Source organism: Neovison vison, chromosome 3, assembly GCF_020171115.1.
Source record: "Neovison vison isolate M4711 chromosome 3, ASM_NN_V1, whole genome shotgun sequence".
NCBI lineage: Eukaryota > Metazoa > Chordata > Mammalia > Carnivora > Mustelidae > Neogale > Neogale vison.
This window is the reverse complement of record NC_058093.1, coordinates 105,669,703-105,694,090: the sequence shown is the minus strand read 5'-3', so window position 1 is coordinate 105,694,090 and position 24,388 is coordinate 105,669,703. Positions and strand designations below refer to the sequence as shown.

The following is a 24,388-nucleotide window of genomic DNA, read 5'->3' as shown; positions in this document are numbered from 1 at the left end:
TATTTACAGTAAGCCTTTCAAATGCCATCCCTTCCTTGGTTGAGTAAGTTTAGTGGAATTAGGGAACTTACCTACATACCAGCATATCAGTGGGTTTGTAAAGGTTCAGCCAGGGCGAGGCTGATCAGCTGATAATAACTGGGTGAAGTAGGAGGGATGGTGATGCGTGGGCCCAGTGGTATCAGACTTCTCAAGAAAGGTCAGAAATGTGGATTAATGGGGCACCTGGGTGGCTCAGTTGGTTAAGTGACTGCCTTCAGGTCAGATTCCAGGATCAGGTCCCCACATCAGGCTCCCAGCTCCATGGGGAGTCTGCGTCTCCCTCTGACCTTCTCCCCTCTCATGCTCTCTCTCTCTCTCTCAAATAAATAAAATCTTTAAAAAAAAAAAAAAGTGCATTAAGGCAACACATTTGAGGTTTTTTGTTTATTTTTTGTTTTGTTTTTTAATGACACTCTGAAAGCCATATAAAACATTTGTGAGCCAGACTTGGCCTAAAGGTCGCTTCCTTAATGTAGATGAATTTATGAATGGCAAAACCATTCAGAGTTTTAGGGATGGCAGGAATGTTAAGATTTTACTCCTAAACTTTGGTGATTAAGGAAAAATCTCTTGTTATTTTCCTGGATGCCTCTTCCCTTTAAGAATCCTCTTCTGGGGGCTGCCTGGGTGGCTCAGTACGTTAAAGCCTCTGGTTAAAGCCTCTGCCTTCTGCTTGGGTCATGATCCCAGGGTCCTGGGATTGAGCCCTGCATCCGGCTCCCTACTGGGCAGGGAACCTGCTTCCTCCTCTCTCTCTGCCTGCTTCTCTGCCTGTCAAATAAATAAATAAAATCTTAAAAAAAAAAAAAAAGAATCCTCTTCTGGGTAGATTCTAAGTCTCTAGAACACCTTCATCATTCCCATTTCCCCAGCAGCTGAGATGCCTAGCTGTTTAAGCATATTTAGGATCAGTCCGTGAGTACCGGGGCGGGGGGGAGTGTGTGTGGGTGGGGTAGGGGTCTCCATGCTGGCTGTGATGGGTTCCTGAGGTAATAGGCTTGACTGGGATCTGCCAGTTCCCTTTCCTTTGGCTGTGCCTAACCATGAGCGCATTTCCTGATGAAACACACCAGTTTATACTTCAGTGGATTCTCCATTCTCCCCTTGCTGCAGAAGAAAAGAGAGGCGTTTTGTGTGTGCTTTGTCAGCCTTGTTTCCCTAATTTAGAGGCAGTATGAGTCAGAGAGTCCAAAGAAAGCAGTGCATTCACTCAGCCCCCATTGTAATAGAAGTTTGCTTTATACAGTCTTTCTTGTTAGTGTGGAAGATGTGTCTGCATTTTCCCACATATACACCATTTATGCACTTTTAAACTAATACTAAGAATTGCAGTACTTGAAGGGAGAGAGCACAGACTTTCATGAGCCAGGAGCCCTCAGGGTTCTCAGTTGTGTTGAAGATGTGAAGCGGCTACAGGAAGTGAGCTTAGGAACAGGCCAGAAGTGGAGCAGGAGAAGGGCTTCTGCAGGCCCTGGCTTCCGCATACATACTGTAGCTGGATGGGGAGTTCATTCCCTTGGTGGGTCTCCCACAGGCACTCTGCTGTGGGGACCCCACAGAATAGAGACCATAAGCAGTTGCCCAGTGGGACCAAGGAGGACAGTGTGATGAGCAGCTCACTCAGGGTGCAGATCCAGGGCGCTGGGTGGCTCAGTGGGTTAAGCCGCTGCCTTCGGCTCAGGTCATGATCTCAGGGTCCTGGGATCAAGTCCCGCATCGGGCTCTCTGCTCAGCAGGGAGCCTGCTTCCCTCCCTCTCTCTCTGCCTGCCTCTCCATCTACTTGTGATTTCTCTCTGTCAAATAAATAAATAAAATCTTTAAAAAAAAAAAAAAAAAAGGATGCAGATCCAGATTTGGGGATTGGAAGTGGTTATCATGAAGCAATATTCAGAAAGGTGGCCAGAGAGAAGACGAGCAGATCCCTTAGAGGGCAGGTAGGAATCTCTTCCTTAGTTTATTGCTTGACCTTAATTTTCAAAGTAGCATAACTCAAAGTGAGCATAACACTGTGTGTCTGGGGACTTTCAGCAAGAGTTTCCTTTTTTTGAATTTTCCATATAATGTGTATGACTGTAGTATATCTATAAAATGAAAAGTATAGTTGGTAAACTTAGTCAACTAAGGTCAGGCTTGCCTTTATATAAATTAGACTCATCTCTAATGGTATATTTTCATTACTAATGCGGTTTTGCATTACTTTTTGTAATAAATCTTTCTTTAAAACTGAGCACTTTTTTTCTTCTCTTAAACCTAGGGACTCCTTTCCATTTGATCAGCAGTTTAACATTTTGATGAGATTTATTGTGGATCAAACTCAAACTCCTAACCTCAAGGTTGGTAACTCTTTGTGATTACAGTTCAACCTCTAGAAGTCAAATTTGCTTAAAATGTACTTTTTTGTTTTTGACTCCTATTTGGCTGTTAAGAATAAATCTGTCGTGAGCATCCTTGTACAACTATTTGGGAATGTGTTTCCATTTCTCTTGGTTGAGTACCTAGGAATAAAGTTGTTCGGTTATTTGGTAGAGACATGTTTAACTTTATTTTAAACTGTGAAAATGGTTGTACCATATTATATTTCTACCAGCAGTATAATCGGAGCACCAGCTATTCCACATCCTACCAACATTTGGGCATTATTACTGTTTTTCACAGTATTCAAACTAGAAAGCTCTGATGTGTTGAAATAAGGTATCTTACTAAAATGTTTTCAATATTAACTTTCTAACACATGAAAATTAATTGTTACATATATTGGAAAATCATCACTGTAACGAGACAGGATTTGAGGGAGGGTTTGTTTTGGTTTGAATGAGGTCACGTAAGTCATCTGTTCTTTAATCATTAACTTTTGTGGGGGTTTTAGGATAGGCCCAGTGAATGATAACCCTCTTCTCCAAAGGTACAAACCCATTGAAGCATCAGTGGAGAAGTTAGGGCAGAATATCAGCTTGATTGCTGAAAATGCTCCCTTGTAAGACATGGCCAAGGATGTGTTAAAACACAAAGCTAAATACTTCCCAGTCATTGGCAGAGCTGGAAATCCCGCAGCCTGCCCACGGGGGCTCATGCCTTACAGGTGTTTTGCTGTGTAGGGGAGGAGCAGAGCGTGCCTTTAGTCTAAAACTGAAGAGGATTGACCTGTACAGCACTTGCCCTGTTCACAAACTTACCTGTCAGTCATTTCATGCTTTCATCCCTGGTGGACACCGCTCCCTGGGGGAACATAAATCCAGGAGAAAGGAGGTGTCCCCTCAAGAGTATTTATTTTTCTTTGATCAAAATTCAGTTCAGAATTCTATTCAAAGGTTCATAAAGTGTGCTTGATGTTTGTAATTATTGGCTCTTTCAGGTCAAAGTTGCAATCCTGAAGTACATTGAGTCCCTCGCTCGGCAAATGGATCCAACAGATTTTGTAAACTCTAGTGAGACGAGGCTTGCTGTTTCTAGAATTATAACCTGGACGACAGAACCAAAGAGTTCAGACGTGAGAAAGGTATGTCCAAGAGAGCTCAAAGTGCAGCTTTAAATACAGACTGTTCTTAGGCATGTGTTAGGAAAAGAAGTGTACCTAGAAACTTGCAAACCACCCCCACATACTTACACAGGAATCCTTTCTCACTTCTTTTCTGTGAAAACCAGACTTTGCTCTTGCTCTTATCTCCTCTCTCCAGTTCCACCTCCTCCCAGGCTTCTGACATCAAAATGAAAATCAGAAATCCTGTATGATGGGTTCATGCTTTCCGTAGACATCAATTTTGTCCTTTTCATATGTGGAAGCACTAGTAGTTCAGTGTCTCGTAAGGCCATCAGTTTTCCATACATCAGTTTCAAGATGTGGACTTTGAGGACAGACTTGAAAAATCTAAGGCTGCCTGGTCTCACAGCAAAATGTGGCTAAAAGTTCGCTAGGATATGAATTCCTGAGTTTAAGGAGAACAAACAACTTGGGATTATATGCCACATTTGGAACACCCTGTCTTTGACATGGGAGGGGCTGAATGAATGGGGAGGTAGAATTCAGATTTTGGAGCCCCCTGGGCACCAAGGTGTTGTTTTGTTTGATTTGTTTTATCAGGAGAAGAGAAGTATTGGCTACTTTGTTCAGAAGTGACACATTGAAGGGTGTACAGTGAAATAATGTCATAGTACACAGGGACATATAATAGTACACAGAGTACCGTTTCTCTTACTAGGTAGTACTCACCTCAGAAACCTTACAGAGATTAATTATTACATGTGAAACATTTTGTCAATTCCTGACAAGTTGTAAGCACACAGCAAGTGTAAGTTCTTGTATCTGTTTCTCTTCCTCTCTGCCTGTCCATGTCCTTCTGTGCTTGAGTTTCACATGCAGCCATCATTCTTTTATTTGGAAACTTGAGTAGCCTTTGTAAAGTACTCTTTAAAAGCCAGCTTCCTCAGTTCTGCTTTCATACTGAAAGTACTTGACTTTGGTTCTATGTGTATAATCACGAACCTTGCTTTGTTTCTTCTGTGCCATACTCCTTCCCTATTTAGCCTGACCAGTGGAGTCCTTTGGCCTTGAGCAGAGTTAATTATGTGGACCACGTGGGTCCAGGCAGGGAAAAAGGAAAGGAGGATTCCAAGCAACAGCTAGCAGGAGTGGTGTTCTTCCAAATGCACATGAACACTTACCTCCTCCTTTAATGGAGTCCAAAGACAACAGAAGAATTCTCTGAAAGGTTTCTTTGGAAGGGTCACAGGTCACGTAAGTCCTATGTCCACCGTATATTAATAAACTAAGCTGTCCAAGGTCAAAGGAACAAGGGCAAATCTTATTCAAGCACTCATTCAGAATTGTCCTCAAAAGAGCATTTCACTGGCAACCTTTAATTTTGCCATTAAGCCAGTGTTGGATTAGGGAGGAACAGTAGGAGATGGTTGAATGATTTGGTTGGTATATAAGTCAAAAACAGATACTTCTGTTGTAATTTTCACAATCGCAAGATAGGCCAATAAATACAGAAGCCTTCAGGACAGCTTTCTATCTTTAGTCCTAACACGTAAGTGTATGTATGCGTGTGTCTGTGTGTGTTCCTTTTGTAACTGAATATTACTTAAATATTCCCTCCTGCAGTGCTGAAACATACTCTAGACTTACACATTACCATGATTAGGGCCTTTGTGGGAGCAGCTCACTTGCTTCATAATGTCCATTTTCTCAGGACATGCACATTAGAAATTTGAACTAGAATTTATTTTCCTAACTTTTCTAAACAGGCTGATACAGGAACTTTTTTCTTGGACTCCAATACACTCAACTCATTTTAATACTAGCTTAAGTCAGATATGGTTAAGATACTGAATTTATTGCCAGAAGTCACATGGTTCATTTATTGTTTGATCTTCAACACTTAACTTCAGTCATTTTGGATCATATAGTGCTACTTCATAAAGCCTGGTCTCCATTGGTATTCCACGTCTGTTGCCTGCTCTCACTTCTTCCCTTTTCCCAGCTTGAGGACTGCTTAACACCTCACCTTCAGACTGAGTTCAAACCCAGGTTCTGGGACAGTAATCCTCTTCAGAATATTTGGACAGATTTATTATATCAGTAGTTCTCAGGCCTGGCCACAGTTGAAATCAACCTCAATTCCTGGTCTCTCTTTCAGGTAATTTGACTTAATTGATATAAAATATGGACGGTGTTTTGGGTCTCACCCAAAACACTTGGCTGATTTTTAAGGCACAGAGTTGAGAATCCATTGTTTGAGACCACTGCCCTGGGGTTGAACCTCAAGACATACAGACTGTCAGTGTCGTGTGACCTGGTTGCCACTAATTCTCTTGGTTCCAGCCTACATGTTTAGGATCTTCAGGCCTAGGGCTGGACCTGCTGCTCCCAGTGCCTTCTCCACCTTCGTGTTTTCACTCACCCTCTGCACTCACTCAGCACTGAGCATAAAACCGTTGGGACAGAGTAGACATTTAATAAATATTTTCACTGAATTAATGAATGATAAATGTCCAGAGAGAAATGATCTCATTTTAAGTATCACATTGAAGCCATCATTTTCAAAACCACAGTGTTGGAGGCCCCATGTTTTGACCTCTGGTATTAGTCTTCTTTCGGAAACCAAATCAACACAGAGTTTCAAACTACACACATTTATTATGTTGTAATTTCTGTGATTCGGGAATCTGGTACATGGTCTCTTGGTCCTCTGCTTAAGGTCTCAACACATGGAAATCAAGGTGTTGCCTGGGTTTTGGGTCTCACATGAGACCTGGTCTCTTCTGGCTGACTGCTGCTTGGCCGAGTTCTGATCCTTAGAGGAGTGGGGCCGAGGTGCCTGTTTTCTTGCAAACTGCCAGCAGGGGTGCTCTCCGCTCACAGAGGTTACCCGGCAGCCACTGCCTGCCACGTGGTCCTCTCCCCAGTGTGGCAGTTTGCTTTTTCAAAGCCAGCAGGAAAATATTTGGGAAAAAATTTTCCCCAAACTTCCAAGATTTGATGGAAAAAACCTTAATCTACACATCTGAGAATATTAATTTTCTGCCAACAATACTTGGAGAGTTTGCAGACAGTGTAATTCATTCTTTACAGTCTTATTTGGGAAAGCACTTTAAACTGATAGAACTCTTGATTTATTATTAACATTTTTAACATTTGTTTCCCTTTTCATCTCAGCATTTTGGGGTGTTTGATGTTGGAGAGAGTGGGGTATTTAAATATTTAAGATGTTTTGAAGAGGAGGGAAGAGGCACAGCCAAAATCAGAACACAAGCCAGTCAGCAGTGGAGTGTGCCTAGGCCCAAACTAATGGTTTTTTTTTCTGGTTTCCTAGCAGGAAAAGTGCCCCCTCCCAAAACTGGCTGCTTTATTCCCAAAGTAACGTTGTTCGTGTTACTGTATGGTAGCCCTCAAAGTTGTGTTAGCCATGCCATACCTTTCTGAAGGCACTGTGTTGATGTTAAGTTAATACAATGTGGGGCTTCTGGGTGGCTCAGTTAAGCGTCCGACTCTTGATTTAGGTTCAGGTTGTGATTTCAGTATGAGATTGAGCCCCACCTTGGGCTCCCTGCCAAGTGCAGTCTGCTTGACGTTCTCTTCCTCTCCCTCTCTCAGATAAACAATAAATCTTTAAAAAAAAAAAAAAAGATAACGTATTGACAGTAGGAAGTAGATTCTAGAGTTTGATTTTTGCCTCTGCCAGTCATTGGTGTGAGCCTGCATGGTAACCTCTTAATTCTCATTTGTTCTCAAAAAATGGGAATGCGAATCCCCATCTCAGACTTCGTTTGGAGGACTAATTGCAGTAGAGAAAAGCATAAACATTACTTTGGTTACTTTGTGGCCCCTGCTCTGTTTGTTCAAAGTTGGTTTCAGTTTTGCTGCTGCTATTTGTGGAACAAATGGAGAACCCAGTTTTTTTCAGCATTAGAAAGATTTTTTTTCCCCCATCAACCAAAGGGAATGTGATAATGCAGTAGAATTTTTAATGGTATATTTATATTTCAAGATTCAGAATCCTTGTGGGTTTGCTTATCATATATGATTCTCTGGCATTTAGCACCTACTTTGTCAGAGAAGATAGTAGATACAGCTCTCAAATGTCGTTTTGAGAAACATGGTGATTGGAAGCATGGCAAAAAAAACCTAGAAAGTATAAAGATGCTGTTGCGTAGAGCAGGAAGACGATAGAAGCCTTTTAAAGTTGAAATTTCGAACTGAAAAAAATTTTATTTTATTTCTAAGAGAGAGGTGGGGGGGGCAGAGAGAATATCTTATGGCCCTGAGGTCATGACCTGAGCCAAAAACAAGGGTCAGACGATGCTTAACCGACTCTGCCACCCAGTCGCCCCTCTAACTGAAAAATGTTCAAGTCTGATTGTAGGTAGGCAGTGTGGCCTAGCCACAAAGCTCAAGGTTTTCCCATCAAACAGGATTTGAGTCTCCACTTAACTGTGACTGGCTGTTTCAAGAAACAGGTTGACCTTTCGGATCTCATTTGGACCCTCCGTTGCAGAAGGCAAGAGTGCTGCTAGTGTGGCGAGGACTGTGGTTATTACGCATCTAGGAAATGACAGAGGTTCAAAACTGGTCAATTACTGTTGTTATTCTGCCTGTTCTTAGCTGTTAGATCATAGAGACCTCAGCGATTCTGTAAAAGATGCCAAATAACGTTCACAGCTTACAGTTTAAGCTACTTGCTTAAACCCTGGTTTAAGCCCTTGCTTCTTCTCTCACTAAATCCTGCCGCCATTCCTGTCTGTCAGTCCCCGCTCCAGCGTAGTCGCGTAGGTGAGGATTTCCCCACTAGGTCAGCTGCTGCCTGCTCTGGGCCTGGAGAAGGAAACTTGGAAGAAAATTGTAAACAGGTAGATTTTAAACTATGTACTAATTTGAAAAAAGACACTTCAATGTTTGCATTACAGTTGATTAATACAGATAACTTGTCAAGACACTGAAAGGATTTTGAAGAAACCTAAAGTTCATATAATACTATGTGAGCATGTGTGTATGCGCATGTAAATGTGTTTAAACATGTTTTGTCATTAACCGCCTGCCCAAAGAAATGGCCTCATGGAGTGTACACATCTACCCTATTTTAGCAGAGTGGTGAAGGAGAGATACTCAGTAAGAAATGTCTGAAGGTTTTGAGGTACCCTTTGTTTGATGATTTTCTAAAGCAGTTCTGATGACCATCTAGAGGAGCAGTAATTGTTTCATAAATTAGAAAGCTGCTTCTCCTCCCCAAGTTTAAGTTTTCCCCAATTAATACCAGTGCAGAAGCATTTGCCGAAGGTTTATTGATCTCCTGTCTCAACAGAATTCTTTCCTGCTTTCAAGGCAGTTGATTGCCCTGGGAATTCTTCCACACAGTAGAAGATTCAAAGGACCTTTTGCCCTCACCTGCCAAATTCTCCTGTAGGGCCATGAGTAAGGATCATGTCTTTATAAGTTGCTATTTGATCTTGGAAGTCAGTGACCCTTGAGTTGTCCATGAGAAAGTCAGCAGTGACCCTGAGTGTTTTCTCTGGCCGCTTACCCGCCCCGCCTCTTGTGAAAGGCAGGAGTTTAGTGATGGGATGAGAACAGTGGCGTACTCTACTCTTTGATTCATTATTGTCCATGAGCTATGCACCAAGCTTTTTTAAACTAATATCTCCAACTCGGCCCTGTATTTGGAATTATTACCTTACAAAAGGGTGTATTGATAACCCACTTGTCTTCCTTGCTTGGATTCTAGTAGTCCGACTTCTCACTAACACAGAGGGTCGTAGATAAAAATATTTCAGGACTGTAACAGTCTCGTTCCTTTTAAAACTGTGATATAAAATATATTTTTTAAAGATTTTACATATTTGACAGAGAGAGAAGAGATCACAAGTAGGCAAAGAGGCAGGCAGATGGGGAGGGGGAAAGCAGGCACCCTGCTGAGCAGAGAGCCCAGTGTGGGGCTTGATCCCAGGACCCTGAGATCATGACCTGAGCCAAAGGCAGAGGCTTAACCCACTGAGCCACCCAGGCGCCCTGACGTGAAATATTTTTAAAAGAACATATTTCAGTCATACTCCGTTTCTGGAGCTTGGATGTCATTAGAAAAGGTTTTACATTGAAAACAGTGTTAAACCAAAGGGTGACTTTTGAAGACTGTATAAAAATCTTTTGTATTTTGGAAAATGTAAAAATAAATTATATTCATTTATATGTATAAGTCACAGCAAATGTGCCATCTTTCCAACTAGCTATATTTTCAAAATTCCCTGTCTTTCTGTTCGATTTTTTTATCAAAATTCAATATTAAGATCATTGAAAGAGAAGTTTCTTTAGTGGGCCAGAAGTTAAAGTCCGCTGTACTTCTTTTCCCACGTTACTAAGAGTCATTAATAGCACACAGCCATGAATTAGCACAATTTCTAGGCAGCCCTCTTGTTCCTAAAAGATCCCACTAATTTTATAATTTGCTTCATGAAAAACCTCAAGTTAATTTGTGGTTTTAGATATCCTGTTATTCTGGGAAGAAATGTAGTTTTCTAAGTAAAGACAGTGGCACATTTCACATAAAAATATACTATTCAAAAATATACTGAAGTGGCGGGGGGTGGGAGGTTGGGGTACCAGGTGGTAGGTGTTATAGAGGGCACGGCTTGCATGGAGCACTGGGTGTGGTGAAAAATAATGAATACTGTTTTTCTGAAAATAAATAAATTGAAAAAAAAAAAGAAAAACAAAAAATAAGCTGGAAGGAGAAAAAATATATATATATACTGAAACATTATATAATTGTCAGATGTCATTGTCAATCATTTAAAAAGAAGTCCCTAAACTTTCTTACTAAATTGGGAACATTTTTTCTCCCTGCTAAAACTCAAGTCTGTTTCTTTCTGTCTCTTTGAAGTGCAGTTTTTTCTGTGTGCATTTTTTTCCCTAACTTCTAATAAAATGCTTTTTAAATGCACAGATTATCTTGCATGCATTTTGGAATTTGCTTCTCTACAAATATACAGATCATGTTAATATATATTACATTGGTGGTGAAGTAGATTCCTTCAGATAACTTAAGAATGTTTCAATCATGAAATGTAAAAATATATATTTTAACACCATCAGTAACAATGTGTTTTGCCTCTGTCATGAAAGCACACAGGCCCCTTGGGATTTAAATTGGGTGGAAAGACTACTTATGACTTTATTTGGAGATCAAGGGGAAAAAGGAAGATACTTTTGCCCAATGCTATGCTTAATAAATGCTTTTGATAGTCTAAAAAGTAGTTTTTGATGCCATAAAAAATATTCTTCTGATATTTTAAAGTTCATGATTAATTTTTATTTTTGGTTAAATACATTTGAGTGTCTGGATTTTCTTTTTTTTTCCTTCTCCAGACAAAAATCATAGTTTTGCCTTACCTGGATCCAGAATTAATTTTAACATTGTGAAAGCATTGAAATATTTTGTGGTGTTTGTTTCCAGAGCATTTCTAAGCGAATATATCTTTTGTAATACCTTATATCATGGGAGAAAAATACTCAGAATAATTACTGCAATCCTAAAATAAGAGTGTTGTGGACAGATAAATGTATCCTTTCAGTCAGGAGATGTTCATAATGTGTTTTTCTTTCTTCTGACTCTCAGAAATTTGTAAGAAATGCCATTATTTACTGAAGTTTTCTCTGGCATGGTTTTTCTAAATCAAAACCCTTAGAACTGAGTCCTCAGGCATTTTTTTAATCTCAGAGTGCCTGCTGCTGTTTAGTACCATAGAAAGCCCATAACTGGCTGGAGAAACCTGAGTCTCATTGGGCTACTGTCGCTTCAGCTAACTGCTTTCCCTTCTCACTGCCTCAGGGACCATCAACAGTCCTGCAATATATTGTCTCAATTAATAAAGAGAAGTAGAGCATTTCCCAAAACACAGAAGAGTACTTTTTCATTTGTAAGGTAGAAGTCTGGTTTGCTTCCCATGGACTGTCTCCTCACTTCATAGGTCTAAGAGGAGTAGGAGTTTTTTGGATGTATTATTTAAACTCTTTTTCTAAAATGTCTCAGTCCCTCAGAGCGGGCTTGAGGAAAAGTGGCTGCTCAGATAACCCCTTGGCAGCTCTTATAGAGGCTTGTTCTCCCAGGATGCACTGGGAGCCCCATCCGTCCAGTTCTTAGAGTGAACCATCATCAGCCTTTTCACATTCTTGAATTGTTTCATTCATGGGTTTACCAGCTTTATGCCTAGTGCTGGACGACACAGGAAGAGTCATTTATTACGGGCATGCTGTGAAAACCCAGGGCCAGGGTGTGAAGATGAAACCGGGGCCTATTTTCCAGATTGAAATCAGGCTATTTATAATGGATGATCTTATTTTCTCCAGATGCCTTTTGTTTGTGTTTTTTATGACAAAGGTGTCCTCTTTGTTTTGTTTTTTCATTTATTTTACTCCTACAAAACATTTTTGTAAAACAATTTTAATGAAAGTTTTGACCAAAATATGCTATTGTCTGTTACATAAATTAATCAAGCGTTCTTTTTCCAGGCAGCACAAATTGTGCTGATCTCTCTGTTTGAATTGAACACTCCTGAATTTACCATGTTACTTGGTGCCTTGCCAAAAACATTCCAGGATGGTGCCACCAAACTCCTGCATAACCACCTCAAGAATGCTAGTAACACCAGTGTGGTGAGTGCTCGGTCACAATTGGTACCTACCTCTGTACTGATCATGACCTCTGCTAATCCCTGGTCTGGACATGCCCTGAGAAAAGGGCCAGCTTTCTTGTTCTCTTTTAGTACTGTGGGCATCTGGAGGGTGGGGGCCCTGTCTGATACTGCAGTGTTCCCAGGGAATGAATGAACTTAGTATTTAAATTTGGCTTTTTTCTTACATGAGGTTCTTTAATCAGTTAATTTTTACTTGTTCACTTACTCCTTTATTCATTACTTTCTTTGTATGTAAATTATATATAATTACTTTCTTTGTATGTAAAGGTGGAAGTGCTCGGTTTGTGTCTGTCACTCTAGCACAGCTGACATCAGTCATTAAGCTTCAGAAACCCCTATGTGACAGCCATTTTGGGAGTATTTGCACTTAAAGTTGGCCTTAATGATTCCTTAAAAAAAAAAAAAAAGTTACCCCAATTGTGCCACCTTTGCTCTTTTATTTACATGTGGGTTAAAAAGTTAAGGGGGCTATACCCGAGTGGCATAGTCGGTTGAGCATCTGACTGGGTTTCATTCAGGTCATGATGTAATGGTCATGAGTTGGCTTGGGATTCTCTTTTCCTCTCCCTCTGCCCCTCCTGCTCATGTTCTTGCTCTCGCTCTCTAAAATCAATCAATCAATCAGTCAATCAGTCTTTAAAAAAAAAAAGGAAGAAGAAAAGAAAACCTAAGGGAAAGGGGGCGCTGTAATCTGTGTTTAGCTCTCAAATAAATGATGCTTATTCTTTTTCACACCAGGGCTCTCCGAGCAATACAATTGGCCGGACTCCCTCCCGACACACCAGCAGCAGGACCAGCCCCCTGACCTCACCCACCAACTGTTCCCATGGGGGCCTATCTCCCAGGTAATGCCATTTCAACAAACGTGAGGAAACCAAAGCACCCAAGTGTCTGTCCAGCCTATTTCTAGGATTTTAGACCAAGCTTAATACCAAAAAATGGGTGGGTATTTGGAGACCATGGGTTTCTAGTCCTCACCCAGATCTTAACTGTGTATGGCAAAATGGCCAGTTTGTGCTGAATGTTCTCAGAGATTTTTCCAGCTCTGAGCACTCCCTAGTATCTTAAAATTTTAAAGCTATATTTACGTTTATTACTGTTGGATATACAAACCATTTAGAAATTCATCACCTAGTCTGTAAGTGCTAGGAACACCTGAAGGTATTTGTCGTCTAAATAAAATAGTCCACACATAGCCTGCGGTAGTTCTCCAACCACGCAGCTGTTCCAAGCGTAGTTGCTGTCATCCTGGGCTCACGTTTGAAGCAGACTGCTGCTCTGGAGAGGTATTAAGAACCTGAGAGCTAAAATTGGATGAGCACTTTCAGACTTCCATGGGGTCCATGCAAACATTGGTTTATAGAGTCTGAGACTGTGACTTAAAATAACAAAAATGCTTTGTCTCGGAATCTTTAGACTTCCCCATCTACCCACAGCCCTTGGAAGTCTCTGCAGGTGACCCTCTGGCATGTTTTGGAGCGGCCTCACATACAGTAGTGACCCTAAAGGCCAGACTTCTTAGTCCCTGGACCTGTGAGGGTCATACATGCTATGTTTGTTTACCAGAAGTCCAGAGCTTTGCGATTCCTGGCTACAGGGATCAAGCGGCTGTGTCTTAAGGGTTGTTGACAGCAAGATGTTAAGAAAATATAAATGCCTTTAAATTTATTTTAGATTTTTAAATGATCAAGAGTTTCCCAAATCATCCATTCTTACCAATAAAGTTCTTTTCAGTTCTTCAATTTGTCATATAAATATTTGGAACATGTCAAATTTGTGTTTTTCTATTGGTAAAACAAAATATGTTGTATACTTACTTATATTGCCTTATTTCTAGTCCTCCTAAATCCCATTGGTACTATATATTTGGATAGAATGATGTCACGTCTCCAGGTTTGGTCTGTGTTGTCATGAGGCTGTTAGCAGGCTATTATAATTAGATAGTTGAGATCAGAAGCGAATGAAAAATAAGTGTGACTGAGGCTCAACAAACTATTGTTTTTCGTGTTAATAACTGTATCTAAAGTATATACTTTATAGGGTCCAATGTTAACAGTAAAATCAGAGTTCTCTTTCTTGGGGTGGAGGGCAGGGGAAGGATTTTGTGGAAAACTTGAATGCTCTGTAAATAGTTGCTTTTGTCTAGAAGTAATACTTCTGCACCATTAATTGAGAAATCTACTCTTCCATAATACACAGTTTGTACTTCTTATCTTTTGGTTATTTCCTTGTTAGGGTGGCACATTCTTTAAGTAATAAGCAAAAGGTAAAACTCAAGACTTTTATTACTCTCTGTGCTGCTAGTCTAAGGAAAAGACTGGTGGAGACCACTAGCATAATCCATCAGTGCTAAGAATTGGCTCAGTATTAATCTTCACTTGATCCCCAGATTATTAAAAGATTTATTTTTCCAATCACCATTTATTTTTAGTTGGCCTGGTCTTAACTTTTACTGTCAGGGTTACTGGTCAGTGGAAGAAATGAAGAGGTTTATTTTTAATATTAATGCCATTTTCAAGAATAAGGCCAAGTGTGACCTGTTTTCTTGCCAACAAATTTGGCTTTAGGGAATTATTTAATTTTGTGGTCTCTTTTTTATTTTTTAAACGAATGTGCCTTCAGTCAAGGCATATCTACCCAAATGGCCTTAGTCAACAACTTAATTAAACTCAGGAGAAGTGATTTTTCTCACAACTAAAACCATCCAGAAGTAGAAGAATTGCCTCCTGTCATTATATCAGTGGGAGTATTCAAGTAGGCCACATACTTTCACCAGGAAAGTTAGAAAAGCTATGAACTCTTGTACTAGATAGGAGAATGGAGTAGGTTACCTACTATGCTACCCATCAGCAGAGCTCCAGCCTAGATGGCTGCCCGATTTCCTCCCGTTACCTCACCCCAACTCAGTGTGGGACTCAGAGAAGGTCTGTGGGCCCTCGGATGCCGTGGTGACCTCTCGTCTCCACACTTACTGACCTCACAAGAAGAGACCACAGCTGTCTTTGGCAGAGACAAGCTCATGGGACCAGGATGATGGCTGGCCTCAGGCAGCCCATTCCTGAGGAGACGATAGACAAGTGCCACCACATATAATCTCAGAGGTTTTTCTCAGCAGTGCTCTCGAAGCATTTACATTCTGTGAGCTGTCATTCTTTCAAATCATCTTAAACATATGTTAATTTTTTATTCTTAAGGGGAAAAGTTGTTACCAGTTGTTTCTTTTCAATCTAATTTTTTGGCATCAAAACGAACTAGTGTTTTTGTAGTCCAGAAACTCTACACTCAAATTGTGGTGTGTTAATAAGGAAATATTCTAAAATGATAAATCTAATTTGATAGTAAAAAAGAACCCTAGGGAGGAAGTTGTTTTTATCAACCCAGTAATCTTAGAGAAAATCATAGCATGTGAAACCTTTGTAGAACATCCATTAATTGCTTTGTGTGTGTGTGAGGGCAGAATTACTCCTTATTCCCAGCTAATAAACAAATACTACTGGGTATTTAGAGAGGAGATTTGTAACCTGAAGTTTCTCATCATTAAACACATGTGTATTTTTTAGCTCATTTTACCCAGTGTGATTTGTGTTAAATGAAACACAGAGTTGCAAGGGGCTTCAGAAATCGCATGATGTCCATTCCTTTTGAGATCAGAAAGTAGACAGTTCTCGCCCCCATCTGCTACGCATTCTTGGCAAATGTGTTGTAGAGCAGAATGACACTAAATAGATCACCTGTTCCCCCTATTAATAAAGGGTGATTTTAGGTGGATTTTACAATCCATTGCATTGGAGGGTCAAGATTTTCCATAGAAGCGAAGTGGGGATTAACTGGGAGACCAGCCTCCCATCAGCAGTGGGAGATGGTGGTACATCTGCTTATGCTACCCATCAGCAGAGCTCCAGCCTAGATGGCTGCCCGATTTCCTCCCGTTACCTCACCCCAACTCAGTGTGGGACTCAGAGAAGGTCTGTGGGCCCTCGGATGCCGTGGTGACCTCTCGTCTCCACACTTACTGACCTCACAAGAAGAGACCACAGCTGTCTTTGGCAGAGACAAGCTCATGGGACCAGGATGATGGCTGGCCTCAGGCAGTGCTGCTCCCTGAGAATGTGGTCCCTGATGCCACAACTCCACCCCGGGCCTCAGGTCACATTTCCTGCCCGGTTGGCTCACGCTTCTCACAGTGGCTGTGGCCCTTCTGAATTGTAGCAGCTGTTAGAAGTGTCTGCCCGGGTCTCTGTAGGCCCAGGCTTCTGAGTGACATTTATGGAGTGAGGAAGGATGCTGCTGTTCTCAGATGAGTTTTATTTCTCGTACTAGGTGTTGTGAGCAGGGAATTGGGGCTTTTTGGAGACCTGGCGCTCTAGCCCTCTGGGGGTGCTGTTACTTTTTCATAAGGAAATTGCCCGTGGCAGCCTCTGATCGAGTCCTGGTCTCAGGGAGCACATCATCTCCTGCTTCAGGGCTCTGGTCAGAAAGGCATGTTCTCTGAGTCTTCCTGCTGTCGTCCCTCGGATCCCGTTGGAATTCAGGCCTGACGTTCCTCCTTTGGCTCTTTGTAAAACAATTGATTGCATTATCTGAGACAGAAGAGTCATGCATATTTGTATGGAAGTACTCGTGGTATCCTTCCCAGTGTGGACACACACAAATACACACTCACACACTCTTACACTTGGAATCTCATGATTTAAAAATGTAACACATGATTGAGATGGGAAGGAATAATGCAGCTTTATTGAGGGCCAAACTGTAAAACAAACTTTGTGCATTTTCTCTGTATGGTGAAGTATAAATTTTGCTCCAGTCAACTTTGACAGAGCTTGGTCAAGGAAAGAGGAGATTGGAAGACACATTGGACGTTGCGTCTCCCAGTCCCCTCCTATCTCCCCTCCCCGTTGCCTTGTTTTGTCTCTCTCTGACTCTCCTCTTCTGATCACTGCAGTCGGTTGTGGGGTTGGAGTGCTGATGGCCTATCGAAGCACCCACCTCCCTTTTCTCAGCCCAACTCCATTCCCACCGCTCCCTCCCACAAGACTCTCAGGCGCTCTTACTCTCCCAGGTAACAAGCTACCTGTTTACCTTGTCTGAGGTGTCACAATATTATTGCATTTCCAGGGTCGTCTCAGGTCTTCCGAAAGCCTTTGGCTTAGATGAGCAGGAGTAGAGCCTTGGTGAGAAGTGTGAGCAGGTGCATGAGCTCTGTCGACCTGCATGAGTACGGCTCCTGCTGTGTCACAGGGACAGATGACCATTTCGCCAGCAGCCCAAATCCAGCGGCACCTACTGTAGCAGGCCCAGGCAGAGCTGAGCCCCCGTAAAGGCGCTGGGGCAATGCCCTGAAGTCAAGGCAGGCCAGAGGGGACAATTTCCTTTGTGTTCTTCTCAGGAGGACAAGGCATACCCACTGAGAAGCAAATGAGACCTGCTCTTGCCCAGACCATCTGTGTTGCATTCAGTTCTGCCATTGATGATACGGACTGATTTTTTGCATGATGTACTGCCATGTGGCAAGAGTCAGAGGACACAGATCCTGAAGGGAGGCCCAAGAAGTGCATTCACTGCTGCATCTCATTGGCGTGCCCTGCCTCTAGGCAGGAGAGCAGTCAGTACTCTCACAAGCCCCTGGTTGTAGGTGATGAGGTTAATGAGTCTAGAAGGGGTGGGAGTTCCTTCAGATTTAAAACAGATGGCAAATTGGTGGGACAAAGTAGGGGCCACGGATTTCTACAGATGTCTGTTTGAGGGTCCCTTAGGCGTTATTACGAAGGTCTAAAGGTCCAAGGCCCCCCTTCCGTAGAAGGCTGCCATCGCATGAGCAGAGCATGGGGCAGGCCAGCTGTCTTTGTGCTGTGTAAGAGGAGTTTGTACCTGCTGATAGTTTAGAGTAAAAACAGAACTGAAAAAGGTCCGATAATTCTGAATGCCTCATAGATAGCTTTTGCACAGATTTACATTCCTACTTTTGTGTCCTCAACTCAGCGAAGCTGTGCATTATTAACAAAGTCAGCCACATGTTTTAACAACATCTTTCTTTCGAAACTCTTAGAGCTTTAAAAGTAGCTTCTCAAGTGTACAGAGAATCCTGTAATGACTATTTCTAGATACACAAGGTTAGGGCAAGGACACAGCAACAATGTGACAGCTGCTGTCGTCAATGTTAATAAAGCAAACTTTTTTTTTTTTAAGGTTAGCCATGCTTCAAAGTAGAAGTCCCATTTATTGACTGTGTTCCAGTACACTGACCTGTCTGCATGCCCTAACGGGCACCAAGCCTCACCGCCAGCCACTCTTTCCCATCCAGCCATCAAGATCCCCTTCTGGTGGGCACCTCATTTCCAGAATCATCTTTCACACATGGACTATAACACTGCTAATGCTAATAAGTACCTATAACTTCTGTTGACCATTGCAGGGAAAGAACATTAACAAGAGACTTTTACATTTAGAAAAACCCATCAGTTACCTACAAATAAGAGAAAATCTTTGTCTCTTTTGCTTTCTGCCAAAACCGTATTGATTGCCTAACAAGGAATGAATATATCCTAATTCCGTTTCTGGTATCTTTTCCCTATGAAATGACAAAGAGGAAAATCTTAGAAGGCAAACTTCCTGTCTCGACTGTCTCCATTCTTGGAGAGCTGACCTCATGCACCTCCCCATCCACGATATGGACCCATTACAACAGGGCAAGTCCAGAGCTCTCTTCTGCCTCAGTATTGAGTAACGTGGCCTGACCTTGGGTTGGTGACTATTGCCTGATTGAGCAACTCCTCCTAATCTAAAGAATTCTAAGGCAGCCTTTCTGGGATCTAATTGCAGTGTTTATAGAAGGCCAGGAGCTGGCCTTTAACCTAAAGGTTTATGTCTCTGAGCTAAAGCAAGACAGTATGGGGGCAAGTGACAGACCGGGGTGTCCCTAAGCAAGCCTCTTCCAACAGGTAAAGTCGCCGCGTCCCTCTTGCTGTGCTCCCTTACGTTCCGCTGTCTGCGAGCATGGCATCGGTGATCCCCAGTGACTGCTTTCATAGGAATTTCCTTTTTCCCCCTAAAAAATGAGGGCTCATGAGCACTGATTTGGGAAAAAAAGCAAATGCCAGGACATTAAACTAGCAAAGAACGTAGCATTACCTGTTTCCTATTAGAAAAAAACGACGCTCTCTCTCACCTGGAGCTCACGGTTTTAGCTTCGTACCAAGGAGATACTTCAGACCTCAAGCTAGTGAGTCCAAAGGAAGTGTCACCACCGGTTACACTGGGTCATGCACGTGTATTCCTCATTGTTAATTGAAAGTAAGAAGGAGGAACATTAACTGGACATTAATAGGATCCTTTTATTATTTTGAAAAGGGCTACTGTAATGCTAAAGTTGTGTGAACCGAAGTGACATTTTAAGACCACTTAGGTTATGAAAAATGAGATGAATTATGTGAAAGCTAACGTTATCTGAAGCGACATATGGAAAATAATATTGTGACATCCCTTAAAAAGCTGAACGTTCTGCCAGACTTCCTCTTGTCCATCTGTCATTCTTTCCGGGTTTTTTTGGTTTTTTTGTTTTTTTTTTCCTTTCCTTTTGCATGGGCTATGCTGTTATTTTTGGTTGTTGTGATTAAAAGTATTTTAAGGCATCTTTTTCCATCTCGTATGCATATTTTTTTTCGAATCATACTCCGTTTTTATATATAAAAAATAGTGTACTGGCCAGATGTATAAATGCCTTTGTTCCCACATAAGCTGGTATTGTGGTGTTCTAGAAAGGCGGGTCCAGGAGCTGCAGTGCTTCTCATGCTTTCTTCACATTAAAGGGATGTTGCCTTTATGGACAGATAACCTTATGAACTTAGCAGGGGTTGAAATCTCTTGAATTCTGTTCAAGTGTTTTATTCCACCTCCTGTCAGTATACACATGGAATTTTAGCTGTGAACGTGTTCATTCACATTTCTTTTGTGTTTGATGCCAGAGCCAGTCTTTGAGTTGGCGTGTATTTCTGTGAACTCTCCAAGTACACTTGGAGCATGGATTTTCTTTCATTCATCACAGAAGAAGAATGGGTGCTATCTGGGCGAGTGTTGAAATTGTAGGTAAATAGCTTCCATCTCTGAAGGGCGAGTTCAGATGCTGTGCCCCAGCAGAACCTGGTCAGCCTTGGAAAACACTTGGATCATTACAGCCTCAGCCAGTAGAGGTCTGGCTACACCCAAGGGAGAATTGTGCAAATCTTGTCTTGCTCATCTACCCAAACCTTTTAAAAAAGAGAAGAAAAGGTGGGGTGCGGGCTTAGTAAGTATTACTTGTTTTTAAGTTACAGGAGACTTAACCTCTTTTGAGAACGTACAGGATTGGCTGTGTTGCCCAGAATAGAGGTTCCTGCCTGCAAGTGTCTGGGTTCAGTTCCTTCTCCTGAAGATGGCAAGAGTGCTTTTCTTTAGTCTTTATAGTGTTGTTAAATGCTTGCTTACGCACAGCCAAGGACTTTGAATGTCCCTGAGCCATCCTCAGGATAGCTCAATACTTCCTGTAAGTTCCACCAGACTAACTCACCTGATCTTCTTTTGACATTTTCTTAAAACAAGTGATACTTAAACTAACACGGGTTTTTTTTTAACTTGTCCTTGGTCGACTGTTGCTTCTTGTCTTGCTTTATACTATGCTTTGTCCTCTACTTGTCTGTGATATTCTCAGTGAGGGACCGTGGTGGATTTTGTTCTCAGGACCTGTTCGGCATACTTTTCAGATCTCTAAAGCCTACTTGTCGACACACTGCTTTACACCCAAAGGCTCCTGGGGACTTTTGCTCTGTTTCGTGTTTTGCTCTGTGTAGCCACTGAAGGAACAAGAGTTAACATCACTTTTCTGTAATATTTTTCTGTAAAAAAATATTTCTTGCTTTTTGAAATACTTGCAGACATCCATCTAGGAATGTGACTCTTCTGTAAAAGGTTTTTATTCTAAAACACATAAACATAAGCATGTTGGAAGAGTTGGTATTCACAGCAAGCGCCTGGGTTAGATGGCAGGAGAGGTGGTTGGGAGCCCAACGGTAGGGTGGATCTGATTTGAAATTGTTTTGGAATGTAGAGTTTTATTTCACAAGTTTCTAATACCAAGCATAACCCCGTCTTTATGAGGTCATTTGCTTTGCTCCTCTGAAACTGGCTTGTAATACTAGCTTTAGTTTGAAATGCCTTTTCCTCATAATCTGTTTGTACATTTGAGACCAGTAACAACCAGACTCCTTGTTTCCATCTTCAAGATATGAAAGTTATTTTTCCACTTTCATTACCTCGTGCATTGTCACCAGTTGTCACCCTTTGAGTTGTTGCATTCTCGTGGTTATCGCTGTTCCCCACTGGTTCTTACCGAGTGCCGATGTAGTGCATTTGGGGCCTGGGTTGACAAAGAACAATTGTCCAGTGGTGGTGCCCTAATAGAAGGTGTCTCCTTTTCATTCCAAGTCACCTAAAGATACAGAACAATAATCACATCTTACTCCATAAACCATTGGAAGTAATTTATGCCCATAGCTCATAATTGTTCATATGCTTCAATTTAAGAAATACACTGTTTTTGATCTTTAGCATGCTGGAGTATGATACAGAGAACCTGAACTCTGAAGAAATTTATAGTTCTCTGCGTGGAGTTACGGAAGCCATTGAAAAGTTTAGTTTTCGAAGCCAAGAGGATCTGAATGAGCCAATTAAACGAGATGGCAAGAAGGACTGTGATATTGTAAGTATCCCCAGGCCAGCAGAGAACGATACTTCAATTAAGCGATAATTCTGAAGATTGACCACTATGAATGCTGAACTTTATCTTGTAGTTAGAATAATACTATTTTAAGAGGCCCAAGGCAACTTTATAAAATTTTGAGTAACCCTCAGCTGTCTGTGAAAAATGTAAACTATCTTTTTCTCCCCAGTTTGATTTTGTTTATCCTGGACATATTTTTGTTCTTGTGACATGATCAAAATAATAGTTCAGAATCGGACACCAGCATGGCTTTCTGGGAGCTCTAGTCTCACACAGAGGCAGGCAGATCAGTGGGACATTGTGGTGTGGCGGGAAATAGTCAGGGCTCAGCACTGGAGAGATACACTGGGGCAGTCTTGGTGTTCAGGAAAGGTCAGTGGAATCCTCAGAGCTGCGTGAAGCAAAGGGGCAGAGGGAGTTTGGACGGATAGGAGGGGGCCCTTGTGTTTGGCATGATTTCCCTTTGCAGGTGGCTGAAGTAGAGAGAGCGGGCGTGTCTTGTTGGTGGCAAGGTTTGGGGAAGAGGCTGCAGCGGTTGGCTCAAGAAGGGCACTGACACCCAGGAGACTTTTCTGCCAGTGTCTTAACTTTACTCTGAGGTCACTGGAGAGTCTTTATAGGGTTTTTAACCAGGGAAATGGCATGGTCACACTTATATTTTAGAAAGAATGCTGTCACTTTGAGATGGAGGATGACTCTGGAAGACGTAGGGTTGGGTAGGGCAGTGCTGAAATACTAGAGTCAGAAGTCTCTGCCTAGGACTCTAAAGTGCTGGGGCAGTTCAGGGAATTAATATTCTAGAAAGAGAGGAAAACATTTGTCAGTCCCTTTAGAACATAATGAATTCAGTTTTGAATACATGTAACTTGAGGGACCTGTGGAATATCTAAGCATGCATATCCCGTAGGCCTTTGCAGAAAGCAGTCTGGAGTTTCGGTTGGCTGTTCAGGCTGGGGATAGAGATTTGAGAGGCATTGACTAGTTGCTTGATGATAATTAAAAAGTGAGTGAAAGCGACCCATTAAAGGGTAAGGACAAAATCCTAAGGTGCAGCAACACTAAGGGAAAGACGGAAGAAAAGGAGTTGGAAGAAAAGCTATAGGTTATTGTGTGGGAGGCCGGGATAGTGTGGTATCTGAGAATTTAAGGGAAACTTTTGGGAAGGACATTCTAGCCAAAGAGAGGGGCCAGTCAGATGTGGAGTGAAAGGGCTCCACTGGATTTTTTTTTCTATCTGCATTAAATATGATAAAGTGGAAATTGAATTATTGAGCAGGTTCAAAATTCAGCATCTTAGCTGCTTGATGACCAGAGTATTAGCGAAGAAACTAGAGGGGATATAAAAATGCATTAAGCGTGAAAGATTTGGGAACCGGTATGTCTTTTTGGCCTGATAAGTGCCTCAGTCTAATAAGATAGACATCCATAAGGATGAAAGTCAGATCCACTGGGAAAATGGTTCCCAAAAGCAGAGATGAAAACATTCAACATGTGGGAGAAAGTCCATCCTTATGAGTGATTACAGAAATACAATAAACCCTTTGAGGTTCCATTTTATGTCTAAATTGTTCCACTTCATTTCAAAGAGAAATTAAAATATTTAATGCTAGAAAGGATATAGGGAACTAGTATAATATTGATGGCATGGGAACTTGATACAGTTGCTTTGGAGCTTAGTAAATTACATTTAGCCTAAGTGATACTGATATACATATATATACACACACATACATATGTATCTTAAAGAGAGACAGAGCGTGTGAGTGGTGATGGGGGGGTGTTAGGGGGTGAAGGCACAGGGAGAGAGAATCTTAAGCATTCTCCACACTTAGCTTGGAGCCCAACATGAGGCTTGATCTCATGACCCTAACTAAGATAATGACCTGAGCCAAAACCAAGAGTCAGACACTTAACCAATGGAACCACCCAGGCACCCCTCAGCTTAAGTGATTTTAAGTTTCTTATCCTTTACCCAGAAATCTAACTTCTGGCAATCTAAGCTAGATGAGAAACTCAGCAAAAAGAAAGAAAAAGTTATTATATACAGTGCAATTTGTCTCAGCATTATCTGTAACAAAAGCCAGAAATATTAAAAAACAGAAGGGGAATAGTTGAGTAAATCTTACTAGAACACAAATGGAAATAGTGGTATGAGTAAACATTGTGGTTACAAGCACTATTTATGTAAGACATTCTTATAGTGCGAGGAAAGCAATATATATGGTTATGTGTACTCCATGATTCCCATCTGGTACAATCTGTGAGAAGACAAGGACAGGGATAATACACAAGTTTAAAAAGTAAGATCTTTCATTTTACTTTTTGTTAAAAGTGATTAGAATTAGGATGGTTTAGCTTTATTTTGAAAATGTCTGAAGTTTTTTGAACCCTTTCTCTGTTTCTAAGTT

The 24,388-nt window shown here is 41.5% G+C and overlaps 1 protein-coding gene across 26 annotated transcripts in view; it reads left to right on the top strand.

Annotated features, from left to right (window-relative positions):
- The window catches only part of CLASP1 (cytoplasmic linker associated protein 1), a 269,463-nt gene that overhangs the window by 212,921 nt on the left and 32,154 nt on the right, over positions 1-24,388 (top strand). For 13 of the 26 annotated variants that reach the window (XM_044242650.1, XM_044242649.1, XM_044242648.1 and 10 more), the window contains 6 exons: positions 2,298-2,376; positions 3,396-3,539; positions 12,042-12,185; positions 12,965-13,071; positions 17,172-17,288; positions 21,809-21,959. In XM_044242650.1, the coding sequence (XP_044098585.1) occupies positions 2,298-2,376; positions 3,396-3,539; positions 12,042-12,185; positions 12,965-13,071; positions 17,172-17,288; positions 21,809-21,959 (742 nt within the window). The remainder of the gene's footprint in view (positions 1-2,297; positions 2,377-3,395; positions 3,540-12,041; positions 12,186-12,964; positions 13,072-17,171; positions 17,289-21,808; positions 21,960-24,388) is intronic. The other 13 variants (XM_044242664.1, XM_044242668.1, XM_044242655.1 and 10 more) reach the window with 1 other exon arrangement.